Consider the following 23,568-nt stretch of genomic DNA (forward strand, 5'->3'; position numbering starts at 1 on the left):
ACTAAATCACATTGAATTTGGGGGGGGTGGGCATATACTGGTAATTGAAACCAGGGCTTTGTACATGTTAGACAGCACTCTACCACTGAACTGTAACCCCAGGCTGTCATTAAAAAGAGAGAGAGAAAGAGCTGTCATTCAACATGACCACCAATATTATACAGAAATACCCATCAATCAGCATCCTTGTCAGAATGTGGTATTGTTAGACATTTAAATCTGACCCACTCTTACATACATGTAGTGGTCTCTAATTGTGATTTTAATATTCCTTTTTTCCAATGATTGATGGACATTTCATCCACATCTCTTTTTGGTGACACGCCAATAAAACTTTCTGCCATTTTTTATTGAGTTGTTTTCTTGTTATGGACACTATTGCTTATTATCTTTACATTAATCATTTATGTACAGATTTATCATATATGATTTGCATATGTTTTGCAAACATTTTTATCCAAGTTTTCAGTTTGTCTTTATTTATTAAGAAAACAATAAAGGTAGAAGTTTTGGGCCAGGCACAGTGGCATATGCCCGTAATCCAGCAACTCAGGAGGATCACAAGTTCTGGGCCAGCCTCAGTAACTTAGCTACACCCTGTCTCAAAAATGTTTTAAAAAGGCCTTGGAATGTACCTCAGTGGAAGAGTGTCTCTAAGTTCAATCCCCAGCTCCACATACACGCTCACAGAAGCAGAAGTTTTAATATTTATGAGGACCAATGTATCAAATTTTCCTGTTATAGATCCTACATTATTACATCTTAAGAAATCTTTGCCTTTTCTATATATACATGGGAAATTGTCCCAAAAACAATGATTTAAAGGCTGTAGGAGATAATTGTTTTTAAAATGATAGTCACAAATTCTACTTTCTTTTTGTCTTTTAAGTTTTGCATTAAATAAATGATAGTGTGGAAAATGCAATTATTAAAAAAAAAAAAAAAAAAAAAAAAAAAAAAAAAAAAAANGGGAGGGCAGAGCAGAACAGAGGCCAAAAAAAAAAAAAAAAAATCACTTCATGAACCGTTGCATACACTGCCATAACATCATTTTCATGAAACTCTGCCAAGAACAAGACTAAGTTCTCTTATAGACAAGACCTAAAGGACACTAACAGGAAGCAAACAAGACAAAACAGCACAGGGTTCCCCAAAGCAGGTAGTTCTTGGCCCATTCCGCAATGCCAGACCCCACCCTTCCTGCTGCTGCAGCCCAAATCATCTAGAAGGAAGCCAGTGGGTGTTATGGGATGGCTTCCTCCATGGTTAGGAGAGGGTGGTGCAGGCTTCCCAAAACAGGTGCCACCAGCAGAGGAGAGCAGGGTTTCCTCATCTGGTCACTAGGCATGAGGTTGGGAAGGCCCCATGCATGAAGAAAAATTTTTAAAAGGTGGCACTTTCTAGTCAGCAACTGCCATTCAAGCTCTTCCTCCAAAGCACAGATGCCAAACCCAATGGGAAGGAGAATTCAGCCTTTACCCCCACCGCCGGCACCCAGAGGGCCCCGTCTTGGCTGTGCCTCTTCTTTTCCACCAGCACCTAATGAACACAGCAGGTGGCCGGGTTAACTGGCACAGTCCCCAGCTCCACCTCAGCAGGAACTGCTTCTTACTTAGGAAGAGGACTGTGGACTGCTGGGCACCCCAGTGGACCTGGCACAAGAGGAAGGGCGCTGAGGGGCCAGAGGGAGCCCACCGCCCTCCTGTACCTAAGGCCATGGCCCTGGGACTCCACTGCAATCTGGGGTGCTCCTCAACATTAGCTTCTTTAAGATCCATGAGGGCTAGGAGGGAGAGCAGCCTCCACACTCACCAGAGACTTCCACAGCAGCCCTGGGTCTCGCCTTCACCACTTACATTCTCGGTGTTCACGGATTCGGTCTCACTGGTGGGCATGCTGGCTGTGGGGAGAAGAAGAGGCTTAGACAGTGCACTGGGGATGCTGTGCTGCTGGGAGCAGGCCAAAGGCAAACCCTCAGGAACTGGAGAGGAGAGCAAGAAGGGCCCTTTTAGGCTTGGCCAGCAAAGGCAGTGCTGAAGGCTGGGCCTGTCCACTGCACAGAGCCTGTGCTTTCAAGAGTCTAAGAGGCCACTCTGTCAACCCACAGTCTTGCCAAGAAAGGAAACAAAGGCCAAAATGAGTTCTTCCCAGGCTGGGAGGGACCTGACACCAGCTTACTCGCCTGATCTCCAGATCACACTGCAAAGCCATCCTGACATCTCGGTTATTGATACATCTCTCCTGGCCCAACAGGAGTACCATAGAACATTTGTGATTAAACCTAATACTTCATAAATAAATTATTCTCAACATGCTGAAGGTGAAGAGCTATTAAGGATGGAAAAGGCGTGAAGGAACCACACACAAAATCTTCTTTAAAAGTTGAGAGCTCAGCCAGGTGCAATGGTGCATGCATCTACTGAGGCTGAGGCAAGTTCAACCTGGGCAACTTAAGAAGAGCCTGTCTCAAATAACAAAGGGCTGGGGATGTAGCTCGGTAGTAAAGCATAGCTAGGTTCAACGGCAAATATTTAAAAAAAAAAAAAAAAGAGCTCTACTTCGTAATTGATCTGCTATCGAAGTTCTGCTAAACTTGTGAAGTCAGTATGCAGAAGGTTCTCTCCAAATAAGTTGGCACTAGAATACCAAGGAGAACCTGGAGCTAGATGAAGGGGAAGGAGAGGTGTTTTGCCAAACAGTGAGCAAAGCAGACTTTGATTTCAGTGTCACTGAGGTCTCTAAGCCCCATAAGCCTATCTTTTCCATGGCAGGCTTCTAAAAAGTGGCAGAAATGTGGAAATGCACCCACTATTGTCCGGAGGTCCAGGGATTCCCTTCCCCACCTCAGCCACCAGCTGGCACATGGGCATCTTTTCTCATCCACTTGATTCAACTCTACAGACATCACAAGCACATGCTGGAGCCAAGGCAGTAAAGGAAGTGTGGGGACACAGAGAACTAAACCCAGCTGGAGGAGAGGTAGGGAGGGGCAGCCTCCCAACAGATTTCCATTAACTGTGAAAAGAGCTCCCTGGGGGGGTCTCCACAACAAGTTCTGGAGTAAAGAATGACTAACACAGCATATGAAAGGAGTTGCCAAAGATCAAAACATAGGAGAATTTCCCAAACACGTGTACTTTTTTCCCCCCTAATGCAGAGTTCTACATTGAAGTGACAGGTTTTTTTTGTAGTTATTTTTAGTTATACATGATAGTAGAATGTATTTTGACATGTTATACATACATGGAGTATAATTTCCCATTCTTGTGGTTGTACATGGTGTGGAGTTACACTGGTCGTGTATTCATTTATAAACATAGGAAAGCTATGTCCTATTTATTCTACTATTTTTCCTATTCCCATTACCCTCCATTCCCTTTTGTCTAATCCAGTGATTCCTCTCTCTCACAACATTCTGCCATTATGTGTTAGCATCCCCATAGTACAGAGAACATATGGCCTTCAGTTTTTTGGAATTGACTTATTTCACTAAGCATTATAGTCTCCAATTACATCCATTTACTGGCAAATACCATAATTTCATTCTTCTTTATGGCTGAGTAACATTCCATTGTGTATAAATACCACATTTTATTTATCCATTCATCTGTTGAAGAGCACCTAGGTTGGTTCCATAGCTTGACTGTTGTGAATTGAGCTGCTGTAAACATTGATGTGGCTCCTTCACTACAGTATGCTGATTTTAAGTCCTTTGAGTATATGCTGAGGAGTAGGATAACTGGGTCAAATGGTGATTCTATTCTAAGTTTTCTGAGGTATCTCCTTAGAAAACTGCTTTTTTCTAAGTGTGGTTGCACCAATTTGCAGTCCCGCCAGCAATGCATGAGTGTACCCTTTCTCCCACATCCTCACCAATAGAAAAACCAGAGATAGTAGGAACATACCTCAACATTGTAAAATCTATCTATGCTAAACCCACAGACAACATCATTCTAAATGGAGAAAAATTGAAAGCATCCCCTCAAAAAACTGGAACTAGACAGGGATGCCCTCTTTCACCACTTCTTTCCAACATAGTTCTTGAAACTCTAGCCAGAGCAATTAGACAGAAGAAAGAAATTAAATGGATATAAATAGGAAAAGTTTTTTTTTTTTTTTTTTTTAATAGACCTTACAATGTCAATAGGAAAGCCTTCCCCCTTTGGGCAGATGACTTAATAAGGATGCCTGAAACTTCATCCGCAAAAACTGGAAGTGAGGGGAAGAAACAGGGTCAACTACTCTGCCCATGAGGCTGCATAGTGCTGACTCGATTCTGGCAAGAAATGTTAAAAAGTGAAATACAAGGATGAAGTGGGATCTGATTCAAAGACCCAGAGGTCTGAGCAGCAGTCTTCTGAGGGTCCCAAAGGAGATCCCTGGTCTCTTTCCTTTTGTGAGCACCCAAGATACTGAACTTGCCTCTGTGGAAACCTTAATGGCCCTGTCCAGGCACTTTTAGGCACAGGATTCAGAAGCAAAAGCCAAATGAACAGATTTATAGACTCGTATTATACTGCTGGTACTCTCCTTCCTTAAGTTGAAAGAAACTAACTACAAACCTTTGATTCACTCTTTCACTACTCCATGGGGAGGAGGAGGAAAAAAAAGAAACAGAAAGGAGAAAATCGAAGAATCTCACCATCCAATCATAGAAAACTCTTGAACAAAACTTCATTACTACAAACACCACACACACAGCTCCCAGACTTCCCTCCCCAGGACTGTTTCATGCTCTGACTTCTACAGAGGATCAGAGGACTGTAAAGTACATGAAGCTGGCTGGCAGTTGTCCTTTTCTCTGACAATGTTGCTCTGTCTCTGAAGAAAATCCCAGCAGGAGACCCTTTTCATATCCAACCAGGAGTCAGCTCTTTGTGAAAAGTGGTTATTTCAATGACTAAGGGGACCCGGAGGTTGAGGGCAGCACAATACACTGGCAGGGAATGACAGGCTCTGGGTCTGCCTGCCTCCCTCGTGGCATCCTGCCTCTCTTCAGGCTTCAGTTTCCCGTCTATAAAGTATGATGCTATCTCCATACTCTAAAGGATTATTTCCATCTCTGTTCGGTATCTCCTGGTTCTGATATCAATCACACTGGAACATGAGTCATTATTTCCCAGTGGGTAAATATCTAAGCAGACTAAATCCTCGGGCGTTTTTCACCCTCTGGGGCTGTGGCTCACATTGATATGGCCATCATCATTGTGTTTGATCCCTAAGCTTCATTTTTCAAATGATCTAATTGAAACAGATAATTTTTTTACCGCCTTTGGGAAGCGGGATGGAGGTTCATTTTGCATTTCTGGCTGTATGCCAATTACTAGCCTATGAAACTTTCTATCTGGTCTCCAGACTGAGTGAAGAGAATAAGTAACCCCTGACTCTCCAAACACAACACAGTGAGGCTGTGAGTTGTCCAGGCTGCACTCAGGGTGAGGAGAGTCCTCCCACTCTCCAAGCAGATTCTGTCCTCGGGTACAGAGAGAAAGGGGCTTGACAGCAGGCGCACAAATTGGCCATATCTAAGTTTAACCCCACATTTGTGGCTTGATTTCTGAGCCTCCATTTCCTCATTTATAAATCAGAGAGTACCTATCTCATGGACTGTAGGCATAACTGAATGGGGGGAGGCATGACGAGAACCAGGTCCCCAGCACTGAGTAATCACAAGTGTTCACTCAGATGATCATCTCAGAAAAGCTCTCTTGGAGCTCCCTGCAAGCAAAGTGACCACTCTGACCACGGCCATCACTGCACAGGAGCATCTAATACAAACATTTTTCCATCTGAATCAGCTTTGGCCACCACTCTTGGTTTACATATTTTGTCTTAAAATGAGTCATTGTCTAACTCAGCCTGTTGTAGGAACAGCAACTTCTCCTGTTATAATTATTTCACACCTACAGAGCCAGGGGCATATAATAAATAAATCTATTCCAGAATGTTGTTGTCAGAGTTAGAGGAGGAGTGGAAGGGGAAAGAGGAGCCCATGGGTAGTGCTACCTCATTTGGTTCTGGAACCAGAGCTTTGATCTGGTGCCTCAATTTGGACGGAGGAACCAAGCTTGGACTGGGGCCCTGGCAGTCTTATGATTGGCTCCAGCCTCTGGATTCCTAACACAGAACAGACAGGGAAGTTCCATTTGTGAAGTATTGAATAAATCAGGCCCAGTGGTAAACCAAAGACCTTGTTTGTACATTAAAACACTTTACCCTTCACTTGTACTGGGCATTCGTTTTTTAACATTAATAAACTAACATGAGTTTTGCTTCATTTCACCCCAACAGGATTTCATTTGCATATTTAAAAATAGGGAGGAAAGAATCACAGACTGTTGTTCATGCTGCAAGGGGCTTCTGAGAGCACAGGAGATGAGCTCTGTGGTTTCACAGACTACGGAATTGACCAAATTGCCTCAGGACACATAGCTAGCTTAGTTCTGAGAGACACTTCCTGATTTCTATCCAAGAGAACATCCCAGAGACTAGGGACGTACAAATAGCAAGCTATATTGGTGATTATTAGGAGTTTATGCAAATCAAAACATAGAATTATAAAAATACATATAAATAAACCCACAGGCAAATTCCTGAAACAGATGCTCTTGTACTAGTTGCAAAAGCATTATGACTGTCCCATGGAGATGAATATTATGCCCTCTCCAGCAGAGATTCTGTGTTAATTTCTGGTTAGGCCTCAAGCCCCCCTCCTATTCCCAGTCACCAACAATGGTCAGGCTCTCCAAGAGAAGTACACCAGGGCCATATGAGTCGGGGGAAGCTGCAAGTCCTCCAGGGAACTTGAGAGCAGTGTTGGGGAAGTTTTTTTTCTTTCTATAAACTAAAAAACTCTTTTCAGTGACTCTGGGTGAACCAAGCATTAGGACAAGCCTGACATCTGTAACGGGGTGCTGGCATGCACTGCTATTTGCTTGCTGAAAGTCTGGGGAAGACTGTGCTCTGTAATCTGTTCTAAGCCTTGGGATCCTGGACAGAGTTCCAGGGTACACCCTGAGGCTTAGAGTGTGGGCACACTGAGGAGGATCCTAGGGGCTGCTGTGGGTGAGGAGCTGGTGCCAGACAGCAGCCAGTACATCCTAGACTGTAGGCATGTTCTCAAGGTCTATGTGGCATGAGCAGCTGGGGCCAGGTTCCTCTTGAAGCACTCTGTAGCTGTGGGTTACATGTGTCTCTAAAATCATATGCTGGGCCTGGATGTCATTGTGTGCACTGTCACAGGGAAATACATTCTCAGGCTAGCATAACAACATTTTCACCAGTGTACAGAGATTTCTCCACCTCTCAACCAAATCTTCCTGGCTTGTGAATTCAGAAAGCAAATCCTTGTGCATGCGCGCACGCGCGCACGCGCGCGCGCACACACACACACACACACACACAGAGAGAGAGAGAGAGACTGACTGAGACTTTGAGACTGTTTGGATCCAAGCATGCAGCCTCAAAACGATATTCACCATTAACAGGAATATCAAATTTTCAGACCAACTTCCTTCTATGATGCTGGCTAATGAGGTCAAAGACTCTAGAAGAGATATCAAGAAAGCTTGGAGTGTGTTGTCAGGTGACAGAGGGAAAGTGCCTTTTCACCTGTGCTTAGTTACCTATCTGTAGAATGAGCTGCAAGACAATATCAGCTCTAAGATCTGTCTACCTCTGTAGTTCCCTGGAGTGTGTTAGAGAAAAGGACTTGCAGCTTCCCCAGACTCATATAGCCCTGGTGTACTTCTCTTGGAGGGTCTGACCCTTGCTGGTGACTGGGAATAGGAGGGGGGCTTCAGGAGGTCTTTCCATACCCTAATGAGGCCTAATCACTCACCAGAAATTAACACAGAATCTCTGCTATAAAATTACTTGAAAGCAGAAGTACCCATGAGTTGTCTGGTGTTGCTACCAGCAACTGGGGGTTTCTCTTGTATTCCCTCAGCTCTGCAAAACAACAAGGCACAAAGAGACAAGAAGTACTGTGAAGCCACTGCCCATTACCCTCAGGAGGGGAGCAGGAGTCCTGCAACCTGCCCAGGAAAAACAGACTCCAAGTCCCCTCCAGCCAAATGCCCCAGGGAATGGAGCACAGCACAGAAAGGAGCAGCTCCCAGAGGACTCTGTCCTGCCCATGAGGCCGGGGAGCCTCTAGTCTTGGCAGCCCAGTGGGAAGGCTTGTCACATGACAAACTGAGCCCAGGGCTTCCTAGCCTCCTTTTGGAACCTGCCACAGCAGAAGCCTCAGTCACCGATGTCCTGAGCTTCTGAGCCCCACTCATCTGTTCTCCCCTGCAAGACAGGCTGTCTTGCACACTAAGGGATTTCTTTTAGCATTTCCTCCTAAAGCCTAACTTTCCCTTCAGATAAAGGGTGAGACTGGATAACTGAGTGGTGGCAAGTTTGGGTTGTCTTCTCAGGAGGCAGAATTTGAGGCCAAGATCTTACGTTTTCATCTTATTTTCATGACAAGCATGAATGGTACCATAATGTAACATGGACTCAGATATCCCCTGAAGGTATTTTCAGAGGCTGGTGGTGACACACAGCTGACATAGAGTAACAGACTTTCATTGCTAAAGGCAGTCAGACTCTTGGAGAAAGTGGGTCAAGGCCAGACCAAGGTTTCCATGTCTAAATCAAGAATTGTATCTAGACAAAAACTCTTTTTGCATGACAGTAACCAGGGCAGCACAACAGCCATTCGAGGGTCCCTGCTCCATTGTTACCAGCAGGATCAGGGTCCAATCAGTAGAAGTCTGTCCCCACCCAAAATACAGTTAGTTTCCTGAAAATATTAGTCTGCTTCCTCTCCCTGAAGATCTCAGGAAACTAATAGAGATGCTACAGGAATCCTTAAAAAGTCACAAGATCTAATTTAAGCCTTCCCTCGGGAGGGTGAGCCCAAGGACTGGTTTCTTCTCTTCTGGGAACAGGAACCACTCATCTCATTTTTTTGGTAACCAACCCAGGGCTATATTCTAAGTTAGTCTTTAAAGACATTTTCCTTAAGTCCAAGACAGTATCTCCTGCTTAGTTAAAGCCAATCTTCCTTACAGAGCCCCTCAGGAACTACAGCAAGCCTGCCTCCTGTACAGATGCCCCATGAAAACACTACAGCAGAGATAGCCAGTCCCATGGCCACCCTTAACTCACTGTTCTGCCCCAATCGAAGTTCCTCCTCCTCCTCCTCCTCTCAGGGCCAAAATGCCTTGAATGCCTTCTGACAATTCCTTCATCCCCTTCCTCTTTCAGGCCTTCTGAAGAGACTAGGACTCTAACATAGCCCTTATGACACAATCCATGGGTTATTCCAGTCCACTTCCCTTAATCTCTGAGCTCAGCAGTTCCACAGGTGGCAGAGACTAATACACACACACATACACACAAACACACACACACACACAAAAAAAAACCAGTGTAACGTGTCCTTCTGTTCCCCAAGCAGCTGGCTTTGTGCCCCTGCAGTCTGAATCTTCTCAAGCATTCTTCTTTCCAACCAGGGTCCCAAGTGGAAGCTCTTGATTGCAATTGCCAGTTGCTCAGGTAAAGCTTTGCACCGCTGTCCAACCATAGTGGTGACCTGGGCAGAGCAGGGCAGGGAGCCAGCTGCTGGCATAAATGCCTGCATAGTGATGGTCCTGACTGTTCAGCCCAGGGTTTCTGATGAGGGGTATGGTCAACACTGTTTTAGGACATTGCCTGAAATGTAGTTGTTTTGCACACAAACCTATTCTCACTTGCAAAGGCAAGTACCCAAAAATCTTTGCATCTATTTTTAACTTCACTCTTGAAGCTGCCACCACTATTTTAGCATGGTCCTGGGTAAAACAGTCAGAGATTAGAAGACCAAGAAGCCACTTGAAATATGCAGCCTGGAAAAACAAAATCAATCAAATAATATTATTGGAATTTCTAAACAGTTTAAACTTTAAGACATTATTTGTGGAAAAGTGTTTGAAAAATCTGTCTTCCAGTCTAAGTATATTCATGAGAAATCAAATTTTCTGAGTTCATTCAGCTGCTTCTTTATAAGATATAGTTCAAATAGAAAGAAAACTTCAATGCCATCTTGGTCAGGACACACATTTTAAGGAAAGACAAGAAGAAAATGAAATGACCAAGTTTCAAAGAAATCAAGCAATTACAATATAGGCATCTGCCAAACACACCGCAAGGCACATGCAGTTCACACAATGCCTATGTGCAGGGAAAAGGTACCAGAGATGTTGGACAGCTCAATCTCAGTAATTTACCGTGATCTTTAGCCCTGCGTTGGCGAAAGCAGCAAAACTTCCTTTTCTTCTTATCCTCTTTTAGCAAGTCGGCCACTGTGACCCCTTCAGGTTGAACACAGGCAATTTCATTACCATACAGCAGAGGGCAGCAGGAGCAATGCAAACAAGGGGCATGCAGCCAGTCCCACGCCAGCCCAGGGGCGGCCTCACAAGAGACACGGGCCTCTGATGCGCACCTGACACCTCCCTCCTCCTACACAGAAATCTATAGTTCAGGACCTGAAGGGACAGGGGCAGTGTACCTGCTATAGTTACTATACAAACACTTGTCTTTAAGAACCTATTCTAAATACACACACAAAAAAAAACCCATTTTAGACAAAGGCTTCTCATGTTTGGTCTCCTATCTAAGAAGACCATTAGGGAAGGGACACTTCAAGGGAAGGTCGGTAACCTGAGTACTGGGCAGCAGTAGAATTCCAACTAAGCCTTGCTATGGGGAATGGGACAGATGGAAATGAAAAAGGTGGGTGCTAGATTCTGACAGCCTAGGTCTAATCCCAGACCTCCCACTTACTGCCTGCTAATTTTGCTAATCCTTAGTTTCCTCACCTGTAAAATATTAATAGCAGTTTGACATCTTATATTTAATGAGGCTGTTTTAAAAAGCAAATGGTAGATAAGGTAACACGAGCAAAATGTTTGACTTTCGCAAGCTGTGGCCAACTCTATAATTATCATTTCTCCTACAACTCTCCTATGGCTACTAGATCCCAAGAAAAATGATTCTGAGATCTCTAAACTCTTCCAATTGTTTCTTCCATGAGCACACCAAATTGTCCAATCTTTAAAGTAGAGGCCATGTGCTCCAGGGAGGGAAACTATAGAGATAATTCTGGACACCAGGAGCCAGTAAGGGTGAAGGGAGACAGGCATACACTACTGGTAGGCAGAGCACACTTCTAAAATGGGCATCCTCACTAAAAAAAACCCTTTCTCCTAACCCACATCCCACAAGAACATAGGTATGAGTGTATATGCACAGGAGCATGCGCACATGGGAGTTAATAGCATGTAGACTGTGCCTGAATTTGGGTTCAAACCCCAGCTCAGCCACTTGACAGCCATGTGTCCTTATAGAGCTACTTAACTTCTTGGTGCTTTAGTTTCCTCATCTGTAAAGTTCCTATCTCAGAGTTGGGTGAGAAATAAGAATCCTGCGCCCGTGACCCTTCAAACAGTATCTGACACATAGGAAGCACCTGGTAAATGATAGTTATTATTCCACGCCCTTTCCTGCAACAAATAACAGTGCTCATATGTGTGACAAATGTTATGCTTGATGCCAGCCACACAATGGAGAGCTGAGACACACCTTACACCTGCCCCCATGGAGTCCAGGGTCTTGTGACTGAGAGACATTAATCAGACCATCACACAAATAAACTCCAAACGGCAACTCTGATCACTGCATAAAGTAGAAGTCACATGCTGTTGAATACATAGTTCTTATAATGTTCAATTCTTATAATGGCAATTAATTGGAAATTAGCCAAAATCTTGCTTTAAAAACATGGAAAGATGTCTATGGAACACAATTCAGGGAAAAAGACCTGTGCTTGGCATCTTGTGGCCAAAACTGTCGGCATAGAGTCTATGCCAATTCCTACCTTCTTATGTGCAGAAAGCCATGTGTGAAAGAAGAGGCCCCCGACTGCTAAGCCTGGCTCCCTCCAAGGAGAAGGAAGAAAGAATTTTATTACTTAATATGCATTGCTATTATATGAGTTCTTTTCAGGGGGAAAAATATTACTTTAGTAATTAAAACGTTAAAAATAAACAAAAGCAACCTTGACTCCACGGGGACTCCACACACCTGGCTGGAGAGCAGCTCCTCCACCTCTCCAGGTGGGACCATGAGCCCTAAGCTCACCTCCCACCAGCTCCCACAAGGCTTAAGGCAATGGAAGAAGAGGAGGTGCCTTTATAAATCATTACTACTTTATACCACCTCAGTGGAGATGGTGTGCCAGGGCAGAAGGCCATGCCCAACACCAGCTAGTGGAAACAGTGTCCGGCTGCCGGGTCCTCCTCGGTCAGTCTTCCAAGTCCCACTGTTGGCTTCCTCACCAGTGAGGGCAGGTGACCAACTTGGATATATGTTTATCACATGTTTCTCTGCCACTGTTTGCGTTCAGTATTTTCAATTCTGGACTTGAGTCCTTAGATCATTTGTGACAAAAGCAGTTTTATGAATCAAAAATTTTAAACACAATCTTTTAAAAAAGGACTAGGAAACTGCTATTCCTTGTGCTTGCAAAGAGCTTGCCATCCCTAGGTCTCATACCCACAAATGAAGAACACACTGTAGGAAAAGGTATCTGGGTACCAACAGGCAAAAGGCAGGCAACTAGGGCCACTTTGTACCAAGTCCTGGGACTGGCAGATGCCAGTGGGCGGCAGCAGGGGACACACTCAGAGCCTCTAGGACCATAGAGAAAGCAGCAGATGAACAGGCACGCCTTGTGGGCAGTGAGAGCTTCAGGTATCCCATCCTTTCTTTGGACATCAAGTATTGTTAATGTTCTTACAATATGTTGTTGGGGGAGGTGTTGCGGGGGGTGGTGTTAGAATTTTAGAATGAGCTCTTTAAAATGATTTCATTATTTTAATGCTTTTTTTTAAAGACTAATCACTGAAAATGAGAAGAGTTTAAAATAGAATTTGAGGCTTCCAGATTTTAATGGCCCTAGAAAAACTCCATTGTTAACTCAGAAGCAGCTGCGTACATCTAAAAAATCACTGTGTGATTTGGCAGAGTTTCTTAAGAAACTTGAAGCTCAGCAAAAAGTTAAATAAATTATCCTTGAAAATTCCCCAAATACTCAGGAACCAATTTCCAAGGGAATTTTTGTCCACTCAATTAATTGTGTAGCACTAGCTCTCTTAATAGCAAATTTACAGAATTGGCATTTTTAATAGTCCAAGAATGCATAAAATAGAGCTCCTTGTCACTAGAGTCATCAGAAAGCTCAGTTAAGGACCTAATTGCCTCTCTTTTCCTCTCAAGTAAGTCCTTGGGTCTGTGGGATAGTCAGTCACTGATACATTCATGACAGAGGAGTTCCCAGTCTAAGCTACACATGCAACCCTCCAGGGAGCTTAAAATACAAGAGCCACCCCTGACTCCTGTCCCAGAATGAAGCAGAGGCCTAGGGTGAAATGTGGCACCAGGAAGGCTCCAGCTCCCCCAGGTGATCGTAATATACGGCCAGAGATGGACACCACAGATGCAGCAAGTGACATTGAGCAGAACAGGGAGGAGATAATGCAAGCACTTCTCTGAGTACTCAATTTGACTATCTGTTCCCTGATAGTAAGCACTGAAAAACTGGGAATGGATTTCAAGAGCCAGAAAGCTGTGCTACCATATCTCAGAAGTGACCAAGTCAGTAGGTTTGTGTTCTCTCAATACTTCAGAACCGTATAGCTTCTGAAGAAAAGTTTGGAGCAGCAGGTCCTTAAAAGGGTCCTCACCCTAAGGTTGCTTAGAGGTCTAGTAGAATCTTCAAGAATATTCAGCTAGGCCAAACTTTCCTCAAGTCTGATGACAAGAGCAGCAGCAAGTTCGGCCACAGTTATTTCAACACCTGCTTGTTACTGAACATCGAATTCTCTTAATGGTGCTTTGGGTAGATATCTTTAGCTCCTTGCAACCAAGAAAATGGCACTCCAAGATGTTGGGTAATTTTCCTATCACTGAAGTCCAAATCCCATGTCATAAAACTCAGCCAGTTCCAGAGAAAGGGCCTTAAAATGCCTTGCAGCCCAAGTCTTTGCCTCTTATAAGTGCACAGTTATCTGTTGTGAGTGACTCCTTTGCTCAGCTAGGCTGAGGCTCAGCTACCAGGAAGGCTTCTTCTCACACTGTCACAGAATTCCTCAAAATATCTGGGAGGAAACTGCCCAACTCATATCTAAGACCCAGTTGAAAAAGACCGTCAGCCAAAGCAACATCTTAAACCAGCAGGAAGTCAGGAAGCCCAGGCAGTGTACTGTCCCTCTTCCCAGAGATAACACAGGAGCAAGACTGGGGAGCATGACACATGAGGGTGGATCTCACACACCTAAGGAGGGTGCTGACACCAAAACACCCTTGTTTCTATTGCCTGATAGCCAGGGACCAGGTATACGCAAGGGTTAGGGCCAAAACTAACCCTTGCCCCCTGTGTTTTTCTGGCTGTGATAGAAAGAAAGCAGCTGGCAAGCCTGGGGGGCCCCAGGGAAACCCCACCAGCACTGACTTCCTCAGAAATCCTGAGGTAATGAGTTCTATAATCAGGGAGGCTCCCCTTCTTCCTCATCAGGAGACGTGGTGCCCTCAAGTCAGTTAGATCTCAACACGCTTCCCTCAGCCTAGGATTTGTGCATTTCAAACCCTCATTACCGAGGCTCTGGCAAACTGACAACTCGGGAAAGCATCACACACCATGAGCCTCACTCTGCAGGAAACCCCAGCACCTGGGAAAGAGAGCTCACCAAAGAACAAGGGTGCGCCAAAGAAATATTTGCAATTCTAGATCAAACATTAAGCTAATTGTTTTGAGTCACACATCACTGTGCACAGCAGAAACCATAGTTCTGATGTTCTGCAGACACATTGAAGCTTCATGGGCTTGTAAGACCCAGTTCTGGTTAATTCTGAAGATCTGCAACTTTCCAAGGACTTAGTAATACTATCAATGAAAGAAACAAAGTAATGCACTGAAGGGCTTTGAATATTTGTTATTTTCCACGCCTTCTTTGTCTCATTTCCTTAGCTTGAACCGCCCCTACCCCACTCCACCTCACCTTCTACAGCTAAAGGATGTACATCCCTCAGGGCTCAGTGAGGATGCTACCTCTTCCCTGCATTTCCACCCACCCACCCACTCATGCCAGCCAGCATCACTGAGCCTTCTGGATTTGTACAGCAGACTGCTGCTGCTCCTTGATTATGGTGACAACTTCTACCCTTAGTACTGTAATAAGTCACTGCCTTCTCTATCTTCCCTCCAATGGTAACTTCTCTGAAAGGCAAAGGCATTGGTTTGGTCATCCCATAGGTAGGTTCTTTACAGACAGTGGCAGGAAATACTTGGCTCAGATAAAATTGTGAACCCTCAGGACTACCAGAAGACAAGACCTCAGAAAACAGATCAAGACACTGACCATGAAAATGACTCCACCACAACTGACATTAACTGCACTAAAATCTAGATCGCTAGTTCTAGGGAGCAATAAAGAGATGACAGGCATCAGCACCTGGGATGGCCTCACTTGGCTCCCTATGGGATATACCTAAACTAGCAAAGAAAGGTGCTCTTCAGAGAAGAGGGACAGCACTTTCTCTGGGGTGGATGAAGCAGGTGGCTGCTGGGCCTCCCCACATCAGGATCCAAGCCACAGTCTATAAATGAAGAGAAGGCCGAGTAGGCATCCCCAGGCTTCGCCTGGACAGCTTGTTGCCAGCAATACTGCAGGTACAAGGGCCACAGGGTTCAATTTGGCTCAGTAACTCACAGAGAACTGTGCTGAAGATATGCCCACACTCTTCTATATCTAATCACCTAGTAGACACATCACTGAATTTGGAACTCAAATGTTCATTTATCCACTCTAATCTGGTATTCAACAAACACAATCAGCTCTATAAATCCTCCCGGTCTCCTGGAAGCCATTTCCTAATCCTCAAGGACTGAAGCCCTGGCTTCTTCCTGCATCTGAATAGATGCAGAGAGGTGAGCAGAGAAGGTGACCTGCACTCTACTAACCCCCCAGTCAGCACATAGGTTTTAGTCAGTAGTAGGAACCCAGGATAATACCAAACCCTCTCTGAGAGCATAGACTCACAGAGTCCCAGACTAGAAGAAGCATAAAGGCTATCTCAGTCAAGAGTCCTTTCAGCCAGGGTATCCACGTGCTGCTGCCTACAGAAGATGCACAAATCTGCCTCTCCTACTCTTCCCACTGGCTCACCCTGACCTTCATACCCTCTGTGCTCTAGCCCAAGAGCCCATCCCACCCTCCCTGAGCCTGGCTGCTGCTCACCTTTTGTTGTTCCCTTGAGTCAGTACTGAACAGTCATTCCTCAGATCGATCCATCCTTCAAGGCCTGGGTCAAATGTTCCGGCCCTATGTTAGATCCTCCTCCTAGTTCCTGCAGTACATCTGTCTCCTTGAGTACCCTGGGGCTCTGGCTCCTTCCACTGCATTTATTTGTAAGCAGGCCTTCCCTTTCTAGAAAGGGAACAAACTACGACCCCAAGAGGCTCATCTCAGTAGCATCTTAGCATCTTTTACAAAAGGTAGAACTGAACTCAGTTTCCTATGCCTCTCAATGGACATGTACCTTTGAAATGTGTTCTCAGTCCTTACTTTCAACTACTCTGGATTTGAAACAAATCACAAGCAGTGTAGTCAAACCACTGTTGGATTTCAATTTTTACCTTCACCAGAGCACAAATGGAAGAGCAAGAGCATGTCTGTGAGAAAAGTGTATAGCAAAGGAGACACTGTGGTTGACAATGGCAATTAATTCCAGTGGTTGACTGGCTATCGGGCCTTGCATCCTGTAGAAATCACTTCAGAGCACCTAGTGTCTCAGTGTGGGATTCCAGGCAGGTGGACTGTGAAACAGGCCTTTTAACAACTGCCTGGCACAATGAACTGCCCGATGTCAGCATTCAGCTTTGTACAGATAGTACAGGTGGGGAGCCACTCCAGGTAACATGAGAGTCAAGGGGTACCCTGCTCTTCAAATCCTTGTCCAGTGATACTGCTCACTCTCAGGCGAGAAAAGCCATGTTCAGTGCAGACCCTGATCCATGCCCATGCAGAAATGGACTCACGAAATTTCTGAGGCCCATAGAATAAGTGTTTGATCCTCTTCAACTACAAAGCCACCTTACTAAATACACATCTAAACCCCAAACTCAGGCAGAAACCCAAAGCTGACACAAACACATTTCTTCCCTCTATGATTTGTGCAGGCAGAGGGGACAGCATGGCTGGGAGGAGACCATCCCACGTGCAGACAGGTCAGAGGCAGGGAGGGCCTGCTGCGGGTGACTGAAGGGCACGTCAGGTTGGTCCGGCCGGGAGCAAGAAAGGCAACACCTACTATTTCGTTTGCCTTCCTCTCCACCCTCCTCTTCATTCTCAGGATCGATGTCTTCTGCCTGGGTGATCCAATCCAAGTAGCCCTTGAGATCCTCCTCCAGTTGCTGTTTCTCCCGGAGTTTCTGGAAATCTCCCCGCGCTTTAGCCTTCTCTCTTTCCTTTGAGAATTCTCTGAGGGAGCCAAAGAGAACAAGCACCCGTCAGGACATCCTTGGGGACCTACGTCATGAGCTGTCTGCCCCGCTGCACAATGGCCTTGTGGCAGGACACACAGTGCTGAGCACAGCCACATGAGCACAGCAATGGAGCCACACACGTGTACAGGACAGAAGACAGTGTCTCCCTAAGCAAGACTGTGAGGGTCAGAGTAGCAGAGACCACACCGACACACATGCATCATTTGTTATTCAGGATGACAGTGATCCTAAGGAACCCAGGCCAGAAGCACCATGTGCTGTTATGGCAGACCTCTGACACTCCCCACCAGGGGCCTCACCTCAGAGATGACCTCCTTCCCCACAGCCTCCTGATACCTGGCATTGCACTTCAAAGAGAAGGGACCCCAGTAGGCCAAGCTGAGGCCAAAGACAGTACCTGGTTTAGGCTTCTTCAATATTTTTGGACAAAACTTTGCATTTATAATGTGTGCTGACCCTCTATCCCAATCAAGAGCCCTGCCAGGGAAGCAGCCCTTCCCCACAAACCACAGGAGGCTCCCATCCCTACCACCTGCAGCTTCAGGCCAGAACAGTGAACAGGGTTCCAGGCAGACCCAACTCGCAGCCTAGTTCTCCATTCCCAGGCAGGAACTCAAGTACTAGTAAAGCACTATTTATTCTTAACCCCTGATTCTCACCATAATCTTTCCCTAAAAGTTTTCCCCATAGGAGTCGAAGAGGTAATACAATTTGTTGCCCATTTATGGGAACACCCGACCTGGAAAGTCTTTGGCAGGTGTGCCAATGTTCCAAGTGTTTGCTGTTTACTCTGCCTTCTGTATCTGAAACCCTGTATCTACATATGTACATAAAACTCCACACTTGCTCAGGCAAGTCAGAGCAAGGTGGACAATTACCAATTTTTTATAAACAAGGAATCATCTGCATTTCCAACCGTGAGTTGTTACAGGCGCCAAAATATGTAAGTTAATGGAATTTAATTGTATTTACAGTTAAAAAGCTGCTAGGAGAGCAGGTGAGGTTTCTGCACACAGATCCCAAGTTTCTGCACACAGATCCCAAGATTCTGACACAGTTACTGCCGCCTTCCTACCCACTTGCCTTCCAATTCAAAGTCGGCACATTTCCGTTTCAGGGACTTGCTAAGTGACAAAAGGGAACGTGACTTGCTTTCATTAAGCTAAACCCCTATTCTCTCTCTCTCTCTCTCCATACCCTTGCCTCAAACACTAATTCCTCAAGAGGCTGAACAGACACTTGAACACCCAGTGACACACATACTTCAGATAAGAAACTAGAATCTTCGCCAAGGTAACACCCTCTCCCCACAATGAGAAAGGATCCCACTCACCCCACCATTTGGACCTCCGAACCTATCCCTGGCCCTGGTAGGGCTGCTCCATCTCCACTCTACCCTCTGGGCAGTGAGGAAGAAAGCAAGGCTGTGGGCATCCTGCAGTCAGCTCACAGATGGCTGGCACCAGGCAGGGGCTGAGAAGGTGAGCAGATTGTACTCTGACCTCCCCACCCAAAGGCACTCCATCCCAGAGAGGACATCTTTTCATCTCAAAAAGGAAGATATTTGGAGGGCAATGTCTTATTGCTCACACAAACTATACACCAGAGAATGGTCTGGGGTTTCTAGACTTCCTGGGCTTCTCAAGATATATGAAATGCATAACTCGGCTCTGGCTGAGCTCACCCAAAGACTCTGAAATTCAAAATGTCATATTCAAGCCAAACTCACATCCTGAGGCAACAGCAGGAAGACTGGGAATATCATGTGTCCACAGGACAATTCATTATATAATCTGTTTTAAGAATTTAAGAAATTCATTGTGAAGAGCAGGTATGCCCTCAATTCTGTCATTTATCAAAAAGTATCCCAGCACAAATCTTTTTCATGTTTTGATTCTGGACTTAGTATACTAAATGGGGAGGATTATATATACAAGTAGGGTATTCTTATTTTGGATTCACAGCTGATCTGAATTCTTGGAAAAAATGACAAAGATAGTGGAAGAATTACCCTGTAAGGCTTGAAGACTTTATAAAATGAAATTTTGCTTCGCTGTCATATTTTATGTACTTGTTTATATTAGAACTATAAAAATCCTTCTCTAATAAGCTGCATCACTGTTGCATATTCTAGGCTGTTAAGTGAACATGAGTAAAACCCTACTAGCTACTAAAATTCCTGAGAATAAAAATTGAATAGACGAACTCTAGATAGGGCAGATGGGTGGGAGGGGAAGGGAGGGGGCAGGGGGTTAGTAATGATGGTGGAATGTGATGGACATCGTTATCCAAAGTCATGTATCAAGACACAAATTGGTGTGAACATACTTTATATACAACCAGAGATATGAAAACGTGTGCTCTATATGTGTAATAAGAGCTATAATGCATTCCACTGTCATTTATTTTTTTAAAAAAAAAATCAATAAAAAATAAACACACACAAAAAAACTGTTCTAAGTCCTGGTTTATGGCCCATTTATTTAAATGATGGGCACATGCCTATAATTCCAGCAACTTGGGTGGCTGAGGTAGGAAGGTTGCAAGTTCAAGGACAGCTTCAGCAACTTAAAGAGGCTCTCAGCAACTTAGATGTCATCTCAAAAAAAAAAAATGTATGAGGATGTAGCTTAATGGTAAAGAATCCCTGGGTTCAATTTTAAGTACCAAAAAATTAAAAAATAAATCAAAACCGTATGAAAGTTCATTTAACAAAGCTGTTTATATAGATCCTCTCACCTGATTTCAGACAGTTCTGAATAGCCCAATACCTAGAAGGTAGGTAACGGGTTACTGATTTAGACAGAACTGAGGTCCATATGGCATCAATCTGTTGCCTACAAGGCAGGGTAGAGAAGTGGGATTTGTGTGATAAACCTAGGTGTCCCTTGGCCATCTTAGACCACTTATGGCTCTGAGTGTGAAGGTCTAGATTCTCTGAGCTTTTATTTTTTGAGCTGAAATAGAGACACAATAATACCTGTTCTATTGTTCCACCAAGGTTAGGTAAGATCTATTCAGTAAGATGATACTTCAAAATACACAAAGCATGGTAGGTAAAAATGTGAAGTTCAAATGAATAATATTTAGTTGTTAAATCGGGGCCTAAGAGAAATTGAAAAGGTAACTGGGAGACTCTTCTCAAATACCAAAGGGGAAAACTAGGAACAGCTTTGAATGGGTTCTCAGCTACCATGATCCTCCCAGAATTGGGAGATGCTTAGAAGGATGCATGGGATCCTGGGGCTCACAGTGACTGATGAGCCAGAATACACATATCAATAATGCACCACTTTCTGTTCTGTTGCAAGCAACTCATTTCCACCATAATAAACTTTCTGTTCTCGCCTCAAGTCTACTTCATCTTACATCAACCTCAGTGGATGATGAAAAAAAGGCACTCTGTTTTGCATAGAATTTCATCATCTTCTAAAGAAGTTCATGACTAAGAGGTTCAATAACCATCACTACTGCAAACATTTAACAAGGATTAGCAGAAATGATTAGATTTTTGCAAGTGATTCAAAATTCCAAAAACTGTTCATGCTAGGAGCCTACTTATCCTGGATCACAATGGGTCTGGTTCTGGTGTGTCCAGCTGAGAAAAATTCACATCAGTGCTTGGACAAAAATGTGCAAACTGTATGCTGCCCTTTTGAAAAGGGCATGAAAGAAGGGAAAATAAGAAACACATATTCTGTAGTGTATATCTGTCGGATGAAGCAGAAAACAAGAGGCAAGGACCAATAGGGTAGACGGAATAAAGGATGGAGGAATACTCCTAAGTGTATCCTTTTCTGTGGTTTTGACTTCTGGAATATGTTTATGTTCTTCAAATTAGTTTCTTATATTTCTCGTCCTTTATCAATAAGGATGAGATGGAGAGAAAATACCCATAAACTGAAAGTGGATTGAAAAAAAATGAATCTGACAGTATTTCAAATAAATACCATAACTGTCCTGAAGGGGAAAGACAAAACTAATTCTAGTGGCTTACAAACTTTGGCACACTGTCTTGGGCAGGACTGGTGCAAGGAGAAAAACAAATGCTGAGCTCTTTTAAGTTGTTGTTTTGCTTTGTTCTTTGTCTTTGGTAGTGATAGGGATGAGACAATCTGAAACTATTTTAGAGGTATGACAGGATTTAACAGATGAGTAAATGTGTTAATGTTGTAATGTTGCTGAGAACCAGAATTCTCACTGTGGAAAGGAGACAGAGAAACACAGAATGGAGGAAGCCTAGAAATCTGAGGGGTGGACTGGAATGGAACTCAGGGTTTATAAATATTTGTTGTAAGGCCCAATATCTGATTTTTAACAAGATATTGATACACGAGCATATGAATCAATAGGAGTATGTGTACAAGTAAAGAAATTCATATGCCCTAGTTCTCTCTGTTGAAAGCACCTAGAGACAAAGCAACTCCAGCAGATAGGAGCATACTTGGTCCCTCATGACATTTCTCATTAAAAGGAACCAGGGGTCTTTGGAAAAAAAAATGGCTGATTCCAGGACTGGGCCAGGTAGATACCAGATGAAGAATAGCAAGTGCTCAAAAACAAAAACATGCTGGTTAGAGGCCAGGAGCTCAGGGAGTAACTCTACTGCCAAACCTAAGAAAACCTGAGCACTAAAATAACTAAGAATAGCAATGAATTATAAAATATTTCTCAAAAACCTGTCTGTACCCCATATAGATAGTAAATAAAAAAGCAAATGAGATAAAATTATGAATGAAAACATATATGAGATAATAGGTGAATTAGAATAGTAGGTATAAGGATTTTTCTCTACATTATTTTTATTTTTGTGACTTTTCTGTATGTTTGAAATTATTTCCAAAGAGAAAAACATTTATGTTTACAAAATGTAACTGTACTAATCAACTGCAAATGTATGGTCCTATACATCCATTTTGGCTTACCAGCTAGACTGGAAGCTCCCTGCGGGAATGTACAATGTAGTTCATTTCTTATTATATTTCTTTCAATGACTCTGTCTTCCCCATAGTAGCCAGTTCAAACAGGCATGGAGGAAGAGTGTGTACAAAAAAACAAAGACAAACAACAAAATGGGCACTACTCCTCAAGAGGCTGAGAATATGATCCTGCAGGACAGAGCAACCATGATTGCTGGGATCATCCAGAAACACAAAACAGAGTGCCTAAGTCCAGACATGCCCTCTGGTGCAGCCTCCACCTCCAGCCCGCCATTCTCCTTATCAATTCAGGCCTCGTGTAGTAGATTTCTTGTCTCTAAGTGGTTTGGAAATCTTCCTTTTCATGTTATTTTTAAGAAGCAGTCACTCAGTAAGGAATCTCCCTGACAGCTCAACAGGACAATTACTCAGTGTCTTCCACAGGCCAGTCGGCATGCACCTCACCCACTGAGGCAGCTGTGACAGTGTTTGGTCAGGTTGTGCCTCCCTCTCTGATCCAGAAAACTTGCTGCAGACCTGGTCTTCATCTTGGTGGTGTCCTGCTCAAAATGCCTCCTGGCTCTTTATCATGTCCTTCAAGAATCAAGGACAAATGCCTTCCAGCTTTTTGCCTGCTGCTATTCTAGCTTTAGTCCCCATCTTTTCAAGGTACATCTTGTCCTTTGGCGGCTTGTCTCAATTCCCCCACACTTCCATCTGCAGAAGTCCATGTACCAGCCTTATCCCATCTTGGAATTCCAGCTCACCTTTCAAGATCCAGCTCAAGACTCACATAGCTACCCTATCCAAATGAGACATGGGCAAATGACAGGTAGTCAGTGTAGATGATGAATGAAAGGGTCCAGAAGATTGGGGCTAATTATTAAAGAAGGAAATGGGAGGCTAACACCTCCAGAGCACTTCCGCTTCTCAACCAGTTGCTAACACCTCCAGGGAATCGGTCCTCTCAATACAAAAAAGTTGCTAATTAGCACTTTTGTTGGGTTCTTTTCTCACCTTTTGGGCACCAAGGCAGGATACAAAGAGGTG

General features: G+C 44.1%; 1 protein-coding gene across 4 annotated transcripts in view; it reads right to left on the minus strand.

The window, feature by feature from the left end:
- Nucleotides 1–23,568, minus strand: part of Cacna1d (calcium voltage-gated channel subunit alpha1 D) — a 316,079-nt gene that overhangs the window by 86,574 nt on the left and 205,937 nt on the right. For 2 of the 4 annotated variants that reach the window (XM_048801133.1, XM_015494418.2), the window contains exons 9-11: nt 17,404–17,573; nt 1,813–1,900; nt 1,480–1,539 (exon numbers count right to left, since the gene is read on the minus strand). In XM_048801133.1, coding sequence (XP_048657090.1) covers nt 1,480–1,539; nt 1,813–1,900; nt 17,404–17,573 — 318 coding nt within the window. The remainder of the gene's footprint in view (nt 1–1,479; nt 1,540–1,812; nt 1,901–17,403; nt 17,574–23,568) is intronic. The other 2 variants (XM_015494421.2, XM_015494419.2) reach the window with 1 other exon arrangement.

Source organism: Marmota marmota, unplaced genomic scaffold (assembly GCF_001458135.2).
Source record: "Marmota marmota marmota unplaced genomic scaffold, marMar, whole genome shotgun sequence".
In the NCBI taxonomy this organism is placed as follows: domain Eukaryota; kingdom Metazoa; phylum Chordata; class Mammalia; order Rodentia; family Sciuridae; genus Marmota; species Marmota marmota.